Raw genomic sequence first — 17,739 nt, forward strand, 5'->3', positions numbered from 1 at the left:
TCCTAGATGAAAATTCTCCTTGATTTTGTATCAAAGCACAGCAGTCTTTTAGGTAAAATCAAGTCTATTCTCCCTTCTATATAGCTTCTCTTGGGGAAAAAAAAGGACATCCTGGTAGAGTAATTTTGGGCCATTTTTCCAAGGGAGGCTCAAAGTAATACATCCTTTTAAAAAATGGGTTGTAGGATTTTGAAGAAAAGGGAGAAGAGCCCAATTATATCAGAGAAGGCTGACTTTTCTCCAGATAAAATCATTTCATACATTTGATAGAAGACACAGGAAATTCCTGTCCCATCCTTGATTTAGAGGGAGAGAAGTAGGGCTTTCTTTAACCCACTCTTGACAATGTGGTCACATCCCTAGAGAACCAGCATGCCCTTTACCTCCTACCCAGCCCTACAACATGCCTCCTTAAAGGCTATCTAGGGGGAAAAAAATCAAACCCAAAAAAACCCCCACAGGAACACACATGAAACAGGCCATGCTGGCCTTCATTGTCTCCTGCTCTCTGGGTTCAACAGACACACATTGATGCTTGCAATATATAACGTCAGAGAGCCAGGGCTCCTGGTCCGGTCTTTGTCCCACAAGTCACAGCTCTGGACTGGTGCTAAATAAACATTAACTGAAGTGAACCAACTCCTTAAATGACAAAATGAATGTTTCCTTTGCTAACTCTGGTATCATGGGAAAGGTAAGCAACCAACACATCCTGTCAGTATTATCAGTACTATCAGTGTCAGTATTATTAGAGAAGTTTCCTGCTAAATTTTTGTTTCTTAAGCCAGGTCACTGTTCTCCTACCTTCACAAACTGAATGTCTGAGAGGGCTCTCACTGAGTAATCAGGGACATACACTTGAAGGAAAGACGAATTAAGTTGGTTGTTGCTGTTCCCTAGTGTTGGGGTCACCGCATCAATCCGGTCACTTCGATTGAGAGAATCAGAATGATTCAAGCCACATGGACGAGGAGGTGACTTGTTTTCAGCTGTGAAAGGAGGCAAAACACACAACTTTAATTGGGGTAGAATTAGCCAACGAAATCAGCCCTGTTTTCCAAATGAAACATACCTGTAAATGCATAGACCCATTTAACTGCAGCCAGCCTAGCATGTGTGACTCAATGAGTCACGACTTACAGAACTGGAATCCATTGGTTGGTGTGAGACACAGCAGACTGATGCTGTCTATTTCAGCCAGAGAGTGACATGTTAGGCCCTAATCTAAGGAACAGCTACAATGGCCGCCCAGCCGGCTTCATTAAATGGCTCCAGTGGCTACTTCTCTTAGCAGCAAAGACCTTGAGAATGTTTGTCATAGAAAGAGTACTTTTCTACTTGAATAAAAGCCTAACTTTACGCAAGATGGACAAGAGAAATTATGGACCAAAGATCTTTCAGGATGTTTGCTAGGAATGGGATTCTTAGATATGTGTGTTTGCTGATATTGCAAAATGGGATTGGGAAATGTGTCACTGTTAACCGTTAAAGCTATCCTTCGGAAGGAGAACAGTCAGCTCTTCAGATTTCGCCATCAATTATCCCTTTGTAACTCTGCTTAACCACTAAAGTGCTACTTCATAACCCAATTACCCCCATGCCCTAATCCCATTCATAGTCCCAAAGTTATACACTTACTGCAGACCCTCAGGATTATTATGAAGGCAAGCAAGTAACAAACATTTATTAAGTGCTTACTATGTTCCATGGCATCATGGATATAAATACAAACAAAAAGATAAGCCCTGTTCTCAAGGAGCTTACAATCTAATGGGACAAAAAAATTTACAAAAGGAAACTAGAATTTTGATTATAATCATTATATGATTATATTATATATGTTAAAAAGTTTTGCACAAACAAAGCCAATGCAAGCAAGATTAGAAGGGAAGCAGAAAGCTGGGAAACAATTTTTACAGCCAGTGTCTCTGATAAAGTCCTCATTTCTAAAATATATAGAAAACTGGGTAAAATCTATAAGAACATATATCATTCCCCAGTTGATTAATGGTCAAAGGATATGAACAGGCAGTTTTCAGAGGAAGAAATTAAAATTATCTATAATCATATGAAAAATGCTTTAAATCACTACTGATTGGAAAAATGCAAATTAAAACAACTCTGAGGTACCACCTCATACCTATCAGATTGGTTAACATGGCAAAACAGGAAAATGATAGATGTTGGAGAAGATGTGGGAAAACTGGAACACTAATGCATTGTTGGTGGAGCTGTGAACTGATCCAACCATTTTGGAGAGCAATTTGGAACTATACCCAAAGGGCTATAGAACTGTGCACACCCTGCACAGTTTGACCCAGCAATACCACTACTAGATCTGTATCCAAAAGAGATCATAAAAAAGATAAAAGGACCCACATGCACAAAAATATTTATAGTAGTTCTTTTTGTGGTGGCCAAGAATTAGAAATTGAGGGGATGCCCATCAATTGGGGAATGGCTGAACACACTGTGGTATATGAATATAATGGAATGCTATTGTTTCATAAGAAATGGTGACCAGGCGGACTTCAGAAAAACCTGGAAAGACTTGCATGAACTGATGCTAAGTGAAGTGAGCAGAAACAGAACATTGTACACAGTGGGCTTAGCTCTGAGCAATGCAATGATCTAACACAATTCCAAAAGATTCATGATGGAAAATGCTATCCACATCCAGAGAAAGAACCATGGAGTCTGAATGCAGATCGAAGCACACCATTTTCTCTTTTTTTTTTCGTTTTTTATTTTTTCTTTCTCATAGTTTTCTCCTTTTGTTCTGATTCTTCTTTCACAACATGACTAATGTGGAAATATGTTTAATATGATCATACATGTATATCCTATCTCAGATTGCGTGCTGTCTTGGGGAGGGGGAGTAGAGGAGGGGAATTTAGGACTCAAAATTGTAGAAAAGCGAATGTTGAAAACTAAAAATAAATTAATACATTTTTAAAAAAGGGAACTAGAAAGTGCCAAGGTGGGAGGATGAAGCTGTTGAAGTCCAGAAAGTTAGAAGCACAGTCAGGAGAGGAATGAAGATTGGCCAGACTGGGCCCTTCCACAAAATGGAGGTCCCAAGAGGAACTCACAAATGGGAGAAGGGGGCCAGCTGAGCAGAGGAATGTTCCAGGATGAGAAAGTCTCAGGAGATGATGGATATTCCAGGGTGAGACTGTAGATGAAGCAAGGTGCTGAAGTCCAGAAAGTCAGAAGCAAAGCCAGGAAGGGAATGAAGGTTGAAGATAGGAGAAGAAATCTTCCTTTAAAAAAAGTCTAGTTCTTTTCAGGAGTATAGCTTCTGTAGTTCTGGCAAACTTCTCCCATAACTAAGTGGAGATGGACTGAGTCTAAATGTTCCTTCTCTTACTGAAATGAGGCTCATAATAAATTTTAGTTAAAAAAATTTAATTGTTTCTACTTCAAGAGTTCTTCCACTTTTACATTTCAAATACAATCTAATCAATACATCTTTACTTGCTCCACACATCTTATAAAAAGTCATCAGGCCTAATGACTCATTACAGTGCTCACTGTTAGAAAGTGTTCAGTTATACCACGCCCAAATCTGTCTCCCTCTCTCTTGGGATCCCCTGGCTTTAGAGCTGGAGATCATTTAGTCCAATCTCCTTTTTCAATAGGTGAGGCCTAGAAAGATTAATTGCCTTGTTCAAGGTCACATAGGAAGTAAATCAAAGATCTAGGTTATATACCAGGTCTCTTGACTCCAAACCCAGGCTTCCTCACACCATACTTGTTCTGCCCTCTTCAGCTAAACAGAATACACTAATACTCTTCCACATGATGGCCCTCCAAATGCCTGAGGGCAGTGATCGAATTTTCTTCAAGTCTTCTTTTCTTTATCTTTTCCAGATTAAATATTCCATTTCCTTTTATGATTCTTCACCAATGTTTTCCAGTTCTTTCACCAATCTGGACCCCCTTCCTCTGAACATCTTCCAGTTTGTTAACATTCTTCTTAAAACGTGAAGCCCAGACCTGAATGTAACACTTTAGATAGGCACTGGTTGGTGCAGTGGACAGAAAGGCCCACGATTACAATGAAGTGGTCATTTATTTAGCAGCCACAGTACAACATTAAGCAACTAAGAACTTTTGGCATCTTCCCACACAAAATAGCTGTTAAATGAAGGTTTCCACACTTCATACTTGGGAAATTTGATTTTTTTTAATTTATTTTTTAAACCAAAGGTAGGATTTTATATTCACCGCTATTACATTTCATCTCTCTGGTACGTAAGGTCATTGTTCCAGCCTGATTCAAGATCTCAAATTTTTGTTTCTGGCAACCAACAGAATATCTGCATTTCCCAGTTTTATGGCAACTTCATATTTGGTAATCATGCTTGTTACATCTTCATACATGTCACTGTTGAAGCATTTTTAATGGGATAGTGCCAGGTACCTCCGAGCTCTTTAATATACTACTTTAGGAACCCAGCCTCCCTGTGGAAAATGATCCATTAAGCAATTCAAGTCAATAAGCATTTATTAAGTGTCTGAGGTATACCAGGCACTGTGGGAATATAAAAAATGAAACATTTTTGGCCCTCAGGGAGCTTACATTCAGTGCTCTTTGGCATATCATTGTCCAACCATCTACAAATTCACCTTTATCTACTATTATTCAGCCTATGTTAGTCTACCTTGTCTGCAAGAAGATCACAATAACCTGAAAATGCTTAACCAAAATTAAGATATACGGTATCTGCAGCATTTCCCTGACCTATTAATCTTATTTTTTTTTTAAAGAAGAAGAAGAAATTAAGCACAAGAACACAAGAAATTACTTTGGCACGACTTCTTAGTGAACCCATACTGGTACCTAGTGGTTATTGCATAAACCATTTGTTTAGAAATTCATTTGAGAATATTGTTTGAGAATAACATCAAATTCAGCACTCTACAAGTTGTCAGAATTTACCGTTTTGGGAGAAAATCAAGTAATATGGCCATCTCTAGTATTGTGGTCCCTCTCTTACCACAACGTCTCTTCTCTAAGTTCTTTCAGTTCCCTTTTGTATAATTAGTTTGAGTCTGGAACCTTGAATTACTGATAGGAACTCTCTTACAATCTATGGCTTCCGTTATCTTTTCAACATGTTTTTTTCTTCCCTTTCTATTCTGATTTAAAAAATTTTTTTCTTGATATAGAACAAAAAAGGGAAAGAGGATTTGAGTAGTTTTGCCTTAATAAACATGCCATCTACTCCAAACAGTAGTCCTTTTCCCTTCCTTGTCCGTATCCCTTCTATAATATATATGAATAATTTGTAATCATACAGTCAGAATTTCATTTTTAGCTCCTTCTATGCCTTGAGCCATATTAACTTTTTAGTCTCAGCTATGTAACCATAAGGGAAACTAGGTGATGGAGTGGATAGCACATCAGGTCTAGAGTCAGAAAGACTCATCTTTTTGAGTTCAAATCTGTCCTCAGACACTTACTAGCTATGTGACCCTGGGCAAGTCACTTAACCCTGTTTGCCTCAGTTCTTCATCTGTAAAATGAACTAGAGAAGGAAATGACAAACCACTTCAGTATCTTTGCCAAGAAAACCTCAAATGCGGTCATAGAGAGTCAGACACGACTAAACAACAACAATAAATGTAATCATGTCTATTGTTCCTCTGAATTATCTGACATATGCTTCCCTGACGTCTAAAAAAAACATGTCTGATTATTGTTAACATTCACTTTCCTATGGCAGTATGAATTCTATTATGACACACTCACTTTCTCCTAAGATTCTCACTGTTTTCCCAACCAGCAATTTCCTTTTTTATTAGAATTAACAGAATAGAAACTTTTAGGGCTTCTTTACCTTCTAAGAGTTGAATTATCAGCAAAGTAAGTTAATAATTCATCGGATGCTGTATTTGCACATTTGAAGTTTCCCGCCTCTAAGCTTATCTTTTGATTTTGATGGTTGATTGTTGATTTTGTAATCTGTATTAGAAAGTTATTGGTATATATCCTCCATGCAGATGGATGGTCTATAGTATACCTCAGTTCTTACTTAGGATCATACATGGTCATAGATTTAAAAACTGGAAGCTACCTTAGAGGAAACCTACTCTAACCTTCTCATTTTATAGATGAGGAAACTGAGGCCCACAGAGATTGCCTTGCCCCAAGGTACACTGGTATAACAGAGCCAGGATTCACACCTGGCCCAACACTATTGGTCTATCCCTCTCTTTTATCCTTACACACATGCTTTCTACCATGTTTCTATCTCAGGCTTATGAATTTCTCTACCTTCTTCGCATACAGTGCTACTAACTAATCCTTTTCTATTAAGTGCTTCTTTTGAATAAAGCATATTCTTTCATTGACATATTCTATTCAAGAGTTCTGTTCCCACCAACCACTGGTGATTCCTATGAGATCATATCTTCCTGACATTAAAATTTTACTTGGTTATCTAGGCATCTATCACCATAAAGTCTTCAAGACTATTCCTTTCTTTTACAACCAGTGTCTCTGATAAAGGCCTCATTTCTAAAATATAGAGAGAACTGAGTCATTCCCCAATTTGACTAATGGTCAAAGGATATGAACAGACAGTTCTCAGAGGAAGAAATTAAAACTATCCATAGTCATATGAAAAAATGCTCTAAATCACTATTGATTAGAGAAATGCAAATCAAAACAACTCTGGGGTACCACATCACACCTAAAAGATTGGCTAACATGACAAAACAAGAAAATAATAAATGTTGGAGAAGATGTGGGAAAATTGGAATACTAATACATTGTTAGTGGAGTTGTGAACTGATCCAACCATTCTGAAGAGCAATTTGGAACTATGCCAGAAAGACTGTAAAACTGTGCATACTTCTTGATCGAGCAATACCACTTCTAGGTCTGTATCCCAAAAAGATCATAAAAACGGGAAAAGGACCCACATATGCAAAAATATTTATAGTAGCTCTTTTTTTGTGGTGGCCAAGAATTGGAAATTGAGGGGATGTCCATCAATTGGGGATTGACTAAACAAGCCCTGGTATATGAATGTAATGGAATACTATTGTTCCATTAGAAATGATGAGCAAGTGGACTTCAGAAAAACCTGGAAAGACTTGTATGGACTGATGCTGAGTGAAGTGAGCAGAACCAGGAGAACACTGTACATAGTAACAGCAACATTGTATGATGACTAACTTTAATAGACTTAGCCCTTCTCAGCAATGACAGGATCTAAGATATCTCCAAAAGACTCATGATGGAAAATGCTATCCACATCCAGAAAAAGAACTATGGAGTCTGAATGCAGATGAAAGCATACTATTTGCTCTCTCTCTCTCTCTTTTTTGTTTCTTCTTTCTTGTGTTTCCTCCCATTGGGTCTCATTTTTCACAACATGACTAATGTGAAAATATGTTTAATATGAATGTATATGTAGATCCTATATAAGATTGCACACCATCTTGGGGAGGGAGGAGAGGAGGAAGGGGGAGAAAATTTGGAACTCAAAATCTTATGGAAGTGAATGTTGAAAACTAAAAATTAATTAATTAATTAATTTAAAAAATACAATTCTTTTCTTCTCTGTTATTTTTCCCTTTGAATATCTGGGCACTTCCTCTATTGTTGTTACCATTTTCTGTCAGGCTGGTTCTCCATAGCATTCTAGAATGGGATTATGCTGCTCTGATAAGTAGTCTAGATTTAATTTTTATGGAAAGTATCCGATATCTGTTTTGTAGTCCGAGCAATACAGAGTTTCTTTTTCTTTCTCCTCTGTGTCATATTCATTTATTCACCCGTCTCTTGACTTTGTTTATTCCCCCTGCTTCCTGAGGATCTTCCCCTCTTGAATCATCGATTTCATACCATCTATGAAGTCTCCATCCTCTCTAATCATCTAAAGAACAAGAGGTCTTGCCCTAAGCCCTTTTACCTTCTCTTCTATCAGAAAGACCAGCTTGTAGTCAATGTTAAAAACATGGTATCATCTTTTAGTCTTTCCCAATTCCTAGAAAACTTGTAGGCTGAATTTCCTAAGGAAATTCAGTTGCCTTCAAGAGCAATTTAGTGTCCATCAAAGAGTACTCTAGGGGCTTAGCTCAGAGTCCTTGCACTTGGTTTTATACAAGATGGGTGTTTCAAAAGAAATTCTTTCTTAATGCCTAAAAATTGCATTTCAGTGTTCTGTACAGTAGGCACTTAATAAATGTTTGTGGAATAAATATACAATACATTCAATTCAGCTTTTAAATCCATGGCCAATATATTCAACTCAAGAAGGTGCTCAGATTGCTAACTCATTTTAAAAACCAACCAACTAGATATCTTTGTGTAAAAAAGGGAAGACTCCTTTAGAGAATTCTTAGGCACTATACACACAACACTTGTAAGCATTAAGCATTACTGAGGTCTTTGTAACCCAGAACTATTACTATTGTTGGGAAAATGATCTGGGAGACCAAGAGGCCAAAGTGTTGCATTGCAACTTGAGAGAACAAAGTTAAGAAAACTCCAAGGTCATTAAAATATCAAATTCCAAACAGCATATTCTTTCTACGACCCTGTGGGGAAATAGTAGTGCCTGCTTCTAAACTTGGCTAAGGGAAAGGGCAGAAGCTGCCTGCATGGGGACCATGACCAAAACATGATGTGCAATGATGGCCTGGAAATGGCAGACATGCTACCTGTCTTCACTATATTACTATTTTTACCTTTTCAAGTTAAAAAGAGCTAAGCAAAACAAGAGTCAGTAGTCTTTCTCTAGCATATGGATTCAAAGAGGCCGTGGATCAAATTGCCATGCTCCCAAATATACCAAACTCTAGCAACAAAGGCTTTATAAATACATGAACTTCTAGGGCCGGAGTGTTTAATTTTGCCCCCCCTCCCCATCAATATTAAGCATCTTACTGGACAAGGAACAAGTGGAGCATAAGAAATAAGTATAAGTTAATATTTTTGCCAGCTCTAAAATTCTAGAATTTAAAGGAAAGCCATGTCATTTTAATTAAAGAAAGATTAAGTCTTTTCTTTTCTTTTCTTTAGCTGGGGCATGACCAGTCTCCCCTGCAGGCCCCTAATCAGCCCTTTGTTAGGAATGTGCCCAATGCTAATTTCAGAACAAAGTTGGAGAGCCGAAGGGACGTGAGGGGCACCTGGCCAGCAGACAGAGCACTGATGCTAGGAAACATGTTCATCCTTTTCTTCTGAATGCCAGAAAAAAGGGCAGAGAAAACAGTCATCATGACTCACGTACAGTCTATAGGATACTGCTCTCTCAGCACAGAAGCACCTTGTTTCCTCAAGTTTGAGTTTGCTTTTACCAAGTCAGTGCAATGTAACAATAAGAGCTCACATTTCTGTAGCACTTTAAGGTTTCCACATTTCTTGGGTCTGGTGGACCTTCAGGTTCCTGCACATTCCCCATATGCCATCCATGCCCTTCCCAGAGTCAGGGCTGGATCTGCCCCTCACTGCTGCTCTGGGAAACAGAATAAGCTAGGGCATCCATTCAGATCGAACAAATTTTCAAAAGGCTTTTCATTCCCTTTCATGTCATACTCCTTTGCAGAAATTCCCTCCCCTCTCCTCTGCCCAAGCCCAGCCTGTGTGTTTGCCTGTGGGTGCGCTGCTCCCTCCCTGGCTAGCTGGGGCCTTTCCTAGAGAGCTCTCTGCACTGTCACAACATCAGGCAAGGCGGAAGCAGGGCCAGGAAAGGCGGGGGACCCATCAAGGGCATTAACGAAAAGAAGCATGCAGAATTACCTGGAGAACCTGCTGCTAACAGTTCTGTTCTGTTGACAACAAAGGTACGAGACAGGGACAAAGGAACTGAAAAAGGGAGAGAACAAGGGTGAGATTCTGTCAAAAGTTGAGGAAGGAAATTTATACTGTTAGGGGAGAAAAGCTGGTTCCTGCTCTCTAGGAATTCAGAAGCATTAATAATCTCCAGAAACACAAAGGACTATAGTTTCTATAATAAAGAAGAAACACACACGCTGCTTTCAAAGAGGAGAAGGAAGAGGAGAAAAAAGCATTCCTTTTCCTCTTCACTAACCCAGAAATCTCTTAAGCTATTCAAGACCCAATTCCAGTTTACATTTCAAAACATGCTGTTCTGAAGGACTTACAAACACACATGGCAGTGCAAGAGGGTAACAGTTAGTCCAGCCAACAAAAGACCATAAAGTGAACAAGTGCCAAACTGGGACTGGGGACATGTTCAACTCAAGAAAGAAAAAAACAAGCATTTGACCCACAAACTTGGCAGTATCACTGTCTTCAGCAAGCACTTTGCTGCTGCTGTCTTCATTTCCATTTTTAATTGGTCCAATTATAAATGATCAGACCTACCACCACTTCAAATCCTTTTCAGAAGGAGGCAGGTTATAAATCCTAAATAAACAAACAAATGTTACGATCTATTTGCATTTTCCTTTTGTTAAAAACTAAAGCATTCATATGGAAAGATAACTTGGCCAGCTGGCCAGTGGCATCAGCACTGAGTAACTGAAAAAGGCCTTTTACAGTGGTCCCAGTGATGGGAACCATCCTTTCCCAATGCACTTTGGATAGGTCTTGTGGAATATTTATTATCTATTTATGTTTATCAGTCATTGGAATGAGAATCTCAGACAGAAGTTGCATCTGATTAAAAAAAATTAAGGGATGGTTATTTTGAAATTCATGTTCTAAGTGATGTATTTGCAATTGACCCTTGACATTTAAAACCCTAGGCCTGCCTGTAAAGGAGACTATGAGAGTGGAAAGCATCATGGGACCCCAGAAAGGCCCCACACACCTGGGTTCTAGAGCCGGCTGGTCCGGTCATTAACTCACGTGACCTTGGGCAAGTTTTGGCCCTTAGGTGGCTTTGTCTTGTGTGCTGGAAGGGCTGGATTAAAATGACTTCTAACATTCCTTGAAACATTCTCCGAACCTGGGACAAGCAGCGAGGCGCTGAGGGACAACGGGATTTCCCTGCACCTGCCTCCCTTCCCATGACCCAGCCGGGTGCAAGACTGCTCGTTCCCCCACGCGGATTTCATCGCTTTTCGCTCTGGGCCAGAGCCGTTGCAGGAGGAGCTGTCCTAAGGCTGGGTGGTTGGGATAGGCTCTCTCCAAGAGCACAGAAACCAGTCTGGAGGAAGAGGGCTGCAGGGCGCCCGGGCTGCAGGGCCCCCCAGCAGAGCGCCCCCGGAGATCGCCCAGGTCACACACGCTGGTCTCCCGAGCGCGAAGTTCTGGCCAAGGTCCGCACGGTGGCGCCCTAGCACCACCTCTAGGACAGCGAACGCACTGGAGGTGGCTCCGCTGGCCAGGGCTGCTGCGGAGCGGGCAGAGCCCGGAGCCGGCGGAGCAGAGCCCGGAGCGGACGCTACGGGGTGGGGGAGGCTGCGGCTGCTGCCCGCACCTACCTGGAGCTGCCGTGAGCGCCATCACGCCGTAGTAGGAAAAAGCGCTCGCTTCAAACTTCATCCCTTCTTTCCCAGCTTCCACTTCCACTTTCCCCTGTGGGGGAAACACAACAGGACAGTCTCACAGCCCCGCTGGGCCCCCACGCGGCTTGGCGGGCAGATTGGAGCCGCCTCCCCCACCCCTACCTCAACCCCGACCCGACCCCTCCCCCAGGGGGGCCAGGCGCGTCCTCACACAACCACGAAAACCTGTGCTCCCAACCCAGGGTCTTCATAGTGAGCGCAGTGAGACCCCGCCCCGCCCCCAACTGTTCTATAGGCCACTTTCTAGCTGTGTGACTCTGGGCATGCCAGCAGAACACTTAACCTCTGTCTGCCTCTGTGTCCTTATCTGTAAAATGGGAATAACAGCGACCACCCAGAAGAGTTGTCTCTTCCTTTCCTGTCCCCTCTCCCATCTCTCCACTTAGAAAAAGGTCAAAGTTAAGCGTTTTTAAAAATGAAATTTAGTTTTGGCTACTGTTGTTTGAACTACATAATGAAAGGATCTTCCACTTCTGGCCATGGTCACTACATATATAAATATATACAGATATATAACTATGTACATATATGTGTATCTGTATAACTGTATACAACTATACATCTATATCTATATATTGATCCTACTTCCAATCATGTCTTTATTTATTCATCATTTTAAAGAGAAAGAAAGCCCTAATTTAAAATAATCCACATAAAAATGTCCTTTCCAAGCAAAAACGACATTCTCAATTCACTGTTGGTTTTGAACAGCATTGTCCCTATTCTTATAGCACCATAGGTTTAGAGCAGGAAAAACCCCTGGACCTTTTCATTGTATAGACAATGTAAATAAGGCTCATTGAAATGAAATTACTTGTCAAAAATCACACTGGAATGAAAGGAAGTGCTGGAATTTTAACCCAGGCTCTCCAATTTTAAGCTTGATGTTCTTTCTACTTAAACCATAAAAAGATACTCTTTGCCAGGAGTCTCTTGGGAATGAGACATACACTTTGTAAGTTATGACATAACATGAGGCTATAGAGTAAAGCAAACATATTTGATTGGGCACAAAGCCGACATTTCGGCTTTGCTACGACCCAGTGAGTGGTGTTCTGATCCCTGAGCAAATGATGTCTCCAAACTAAGGCTTTGTAGTCCCTCCTCTCCCAGACATCCATGTGCGTCCTAACTTGGTGCCAACACCATCAGGACCTCCCTCTCCTCACAACCAAGGATTGGTAACTTGAGACTGGATCCTTCTGGCAAATGAAGCTTGGCTGAAATGACTCAGCCCTTCTCTTCCCTACCTCCTTCTTTGCCCCTGCTACCTCTCTGCTATGGACCTATCTAAACTTCATTTGGGTGAAAGTTAAATTCTGGGCCGTTTAAAGGATCAAAAAGATCACTGCAACCAATGTCATCTGCAAAAGAAACAGTTATCCACGAAAGAGGGACTTTCTGGAGTGAGCAGCCCTGACACACACATGCACATACCTTCCTCTTTAAATCTTTCCCCTCTCCCAAGCCCATTCTCAAAAAAACATTTCCAGTTCTGCTTTCTCAAAGTCTTTCTCACTTAGTGACAAGCATCCCTCACTGGAGCTCTACTCATATAGCCTCTGTCACAAAAGATAAGAGAGTTGGAGAACTGCAGAGTTAGAAGGGATCTCAGATTGATTTTATATTACAGGCAGAATAGATTCAAACAATAAATATTAATGGCATGCCTACCATTAAGGGGGAGAAGTAAAGGCAAACCCTTAACTTCAAGGTACTTAGAATCTCACTGACAAGAATTGTTTTTCCTTCTGGACTCTATATATTTGTTTGTTTGTTTTGGGGGGGGGTTGGGCAATGGGGTTAAGTGACTTGCCCAGGGTCACACAGCTAGTAAGTGTTATGTGTCTGAGGCCGGATTTGAACTCAGATCCTCCTGAATCCAGGGCCGATGCTCTATCTACTGCACCACTTAGCTGCCCCTGGACTCTATATTTTAAGAAGGACATTGACAAGGTGGAGCATGGCAAGAGGAAGAATGGCAGGATGATGCAGAGGTCAATGGGCTCTATGTAGTATATATACTATCAAACTCAACTGATCTATTGGTTAATTTTGCTCAATTGATTTTTTTTCTTTTTTTAACAAGGGGTGTGCAAAGGGATATATTTGGCAATAAAACATAAAAACAAAAGATAATAATTTTTAAAAATAAGCATTTATTAAGCACCTACTATATGTCAGGTACTGTGCCAATTCTGGGAACACAAAGGCAAAAACAAATAGTCCCTGTCCTCAAAAATATTCTGTTGGGGGGGGAGGAACAACATATACTCAGAAAAATAAATATATATGAAGTAGATAAGGAACAATTTCTAAGGGGGAGGGCAGTAGCGACTGATGGTAGAGAGTGAGAGGCACACCAAGATGGGATTCCTGTCAGAGCTATCAAATAAGCTTAACTTTAAAGGAAGCTAGGGATATTGTGGGGTAGCAGTGAGAAGAAAGGACATGTCAGGCCTGAGGCTTGGGGGATGAAATGTCATATGCATGAAACAGCAAGTCAGCCAACTTGACTGTAGTACAGAATGTATGAAAGGGAGTAACTCACAATACAGCCTCCAAAGGTATGTTCGACCTCTTTGGAAAGCAATTGAGAACTACATCCCCAAAGTCACCCAATGCCATATTTTTTGATGCAGCAATACTGCTACCGGTCTATATTCCAAAGAAATAAAAAAGAGGGGAAAAAAAATACAAAAATATTTATACCAGTTCTATTTGTTATCACAAAGAACTGAGAAATTGAGGGGTGCCCATCAACTGGCAGACAGCTAAACAAATTATGGCATGGGAATATAATAAGAATATTATTGTGCAGTAAGAAATTATGAAAGGGAAACCTGGGAATACTTGTATGAACTGATTCAAAGTGAAGTGAGCATAACTAGAACTATTTAATAACAACAATACTTCAGAGAAAAATAATTCTAAGACTTAAGAAAAAAAAAAGACTTAAGAAATTTGAGGAATGAAATGTCAGACTCCAAAAGTCACTTCCTGACAAAGAAGTGATGGATTCAAGATGAAGAATGAGATATATTTCTGAACATGACCAATGTGTGGATTTGTTCCGTTTTATTTTTCCTTTTTTTTTTTTCCTCCAATGGAGGAGTGCTAGCAATCATATGGTCAATGAAGAAAGGAAGGAAAAAAAGAAAGGAAGGAAAGGATAAAGAAAGAAAGGAGGAGGGGGGAAGAGGAAGGGAAGGAGGGAGGGAAGAAAGGGAAAGAATGGATATAAGGTTATTGAAGCATTTTTTAAAAATTCACAGAAGCAAACAGAAAATTCAAAAGAAAACACATGATCAAGACAGCTCCATCTATTATTTACACAGAAAAGCAAACTACATAACAGAGATTCCGTTTCATGTACTACCCTCATTACCTGTTCTACTTTGTGTATGGAAGTGCTCCTTTTATCCCTTCCCTTCCTGCACCCAAAGAGCCATTTTAAAAAGCAGTTCAGAAAAACCAACCAACACATCAACTAGGTCTCACAACATATGCAGTCTTCCATACCCATGGTTCTCTACCTCTGCAAAGAATGGAGGGAAGTCTATTTTCTCAACTCTTCTCCAGAGTCAAGCTTAGTTACTCAGACTATTCAGTTGTTTTTTAAATTAGGTTTTAAAAGGACACATATATAATATAGAATGGTACACAACAGAATGAATTCATGAGTACAATGGAACTGTAAGAATAGTGCCTAGAATAAAATCCAGAATAAAAATAACTATTTTAAGGTAGGTGGGAGCCAGACTGTGAGGTGTTACAAGTCCAACACAGGAGTCTGTATTTTAATCCTAGAAGAGGGAGCCACAAGAGTTTCTTGAGCAGGAGAGTAACGCAGCAGATCTGTGCTCCGGAAATAGCACAGTGGCTGTGGTGATAGCTGTGTGAAGGATTAGGGAGGGGACAGAGTAGAGGCAAGGAGAGCAGTTAGGAAGCAAGAGGTGGGGAGGGCCTGGAGAGAGGGAGATGGGTATGAGAGATGTGAGCATTGGCTGGAGGAACAAAGAGTATCTATCCTGGAGAGAGTAGGACATGGTAGCTAGCTTTAAATATTTCAAGGGATACCATGTGAAAGAGGGTTTAGATTTGTTTTCTTTGACTCCAAGGTACAGAACTCAGACCAAATGGTGGAAATTTCAGAGAAACAAACTTTGGTTCCATATAAGGAAAAGCTTTTTAACAATGAAAGTCAACTCAAAATGGAATGGTCTGCCATTCTAGAATGATCCGGTTAGAGAGGTACTCGTTAGGAGAAGGCTTCAAGTCTAGTTTGGATGACCACTTGTCTAGGATATTGTAGAAGGGATTCCTGTTCAGGTTGTCAGTTGGACTAGTTGGCTTTCAAGGTCTCTTTCACCTCTGAGATGCAAAGTAGGGTCCTATACTGTAAGTCAAATATAAGACCTTACAAAGACCACATGGTCATGTAGGGTAAGTACCTAATGACAGATAGTAATGCTTAGAGAAATTCAGAGAAAAGGATTATCAGGGAAGGCCTCCCTGACTATGTAGGATTTGAACTGAACCCTGAAGGATGGGTAGGACTGAGATAGGTGAAGAAAAGGTAGAGGGCATTCCATAGAGGTGAGAATGATCCTATGGCCTGAGACTCTAAAAGGGAAGATGGTTCAATAAACCACTACCATGTGCAATTGGCAATTCTAGTATGGAACTAAAAGGGAAGGTGTTTTGCAAATGAGAATGTTCTTTCAAGTAACAAGACATCTCTGCCCTAACCACACAGCCTCCCCTACTTGGTACCTTGCCTCCTCCTCTCATTCTGTCTCATTTCTAGAACTACTTGAATGTTCCAAGTCCTGGAAGCAACCTACAACAGCTTTATGGAGAAAGCCCTCTTCCTGCTGTTGTTTAAAGACAACTGGGCATGAGGATCTCTGGTAATAGCCCTAATTTTGTCTCTTTCCTATTCTTCTCTATCCCACCATGGAGTCTATGATTCCAGAGTGTGGGACAAGGGGGTGGGATATGGGAAGGATGGCCTGGAAGGTGGTGGTCAGAGTGCTGCCCTAGAGGGGCTAACACTGCCCCAGTTTTTTTGTTTTGTATTTGTTTGTGGGAGTTTTTTTGGGCAGGGATAAATGTTGCTCTGATCCTTTCCTCCATCCTCACTTGAGATGTCCACAGTTAAGTGACATGATCTTCCCTATATTAACACATCTAATGGGGCAGTGAGGTGGTACAGCGGATAGTGTGCCAGACTTGGAGTAAGGAAGACATAAATTCAGCTCTCACTTACACATTTACTAGCTGTATTATCCTGAGAGGTTAGGCCACCCAGTGTGCCTCTGCCAGTGTCTTCATTTGTAAAATCAGGATAAAATTAATACCTACTTCACAAAGTTGTGAGCATCAAATGAGATAACATATGTAAAGTACTTTGCAAATCTTGAAGTCCTATATAAAGGCCATTACTGCTGCTGCTGCTTTCATCATTGATTAACTCATTTAATTCTTCTCTGAAGCCCCTTTAAATCTCAGTAGTGGACCACAGTATGTCTATCTATGGGGATTCAAGGGGTTACATAGGGAGCTTTCTAATGAGCTCAGATTTCATTTTTATTGAAATCTTTTGTTTTTATATCCCCTTCATTTCCGAATCTATCCCTTCCCTTCCTGCACCCAAAGAGCCATTTTAAAAAGCAGTTCAGAAAAAACCAACCAACACATCAACTAGGTCTCACAACATATGCAGTCTTCCATACCCATGGTTCTCTACCTCTGCAAAGAATGGAGGGAAGTCTATTTTCTCAACTCTTCTCCAGGGTCAAACTTAGTTACTCAGACTATTCAGTTGTTTTTTAAATTAGGTTTTAAAAGGACACATATATAATATAGAATGGTACACAACAGAATGAATTCATGAGTACAACGGAACTGTAAGAATAGTGCCTAGAATGCTTAAATCCTGAATGAGTTAAAGTTCATAAAAACCATCAAAGCCACAAAAATACTTTTAGAGTTATGATCATCAAGAAAGGTAACAACAAAGAGATATGCCTGATATTTGGGATGGATGGGATTATATTTTTAAAATGGCAAAATGAAATCAGAACAACTTAGCTGCTGTTTTTCCTCCATTTTCTCTTTTAAAAAAATGATGTTCGGTCTGAAAACATAAATTGTTAACAGTGAACTGAAACTCAAGATAAGGAGATAGGAGATAGCTGCTTTAATGAGTTCAAGTCACCTGGTTCAGCCAAATTACCT

At 40.2% G+C, this 17,739-nt stretch overlaps 1 protein-coding gene across 2 annotated transcripts in view; it reads right to left on the reverse strand.

Moving 5' to 3' along the window:
• The window catches only part of CNNM2 (cyclin and CBS domain divalent metal cation transport mediator 2), a 160,176-nt gene that overhangs the window by 5,039 nt on the left and 137,398 nt on the right, over positions 1–17,739 (reverse strand). Inside the window, exons 5-7 of one of the 2 annotated variants that reach the window (XM_027852241.1) lie at positions 11,413–11,506; positions 9,761–9,826; positions 805–989 (exon numbers count right to left, since the gene is read on the reverse strand). In XM_027852241.1, coding sequence (XP_027708042.1) covers positions 805–989; positions 9,761–9,826; positions 11,413–11,506 — 345 coding nt within the window. The remainder of the gene's footprint in view (positions 1–804; positions 990–9,760; positions 9,827–11,412; positions 11,507–17,739) is intronic. The other variant, XM_027852242.1, reaches the window with a different exon arrangement.

This window comes from Vombatus ursinus, unplaced genomic scaffold (genome assembly GCF_900497805.2).
Source record: "Vombatus ursinus unplaced genomic scaffold, bare-nosed wombat genome assembly UNPS02009205.1, whole genome shotgun sequence".
In the NCBI taxonomy this organism is placed as follows: domain Eukaryota; kingdom Metazoa; phylum Chordata; class Mammalia; order Diprotodontia; family Vombatidae; genus Vombatus; species Vombatus ursinus.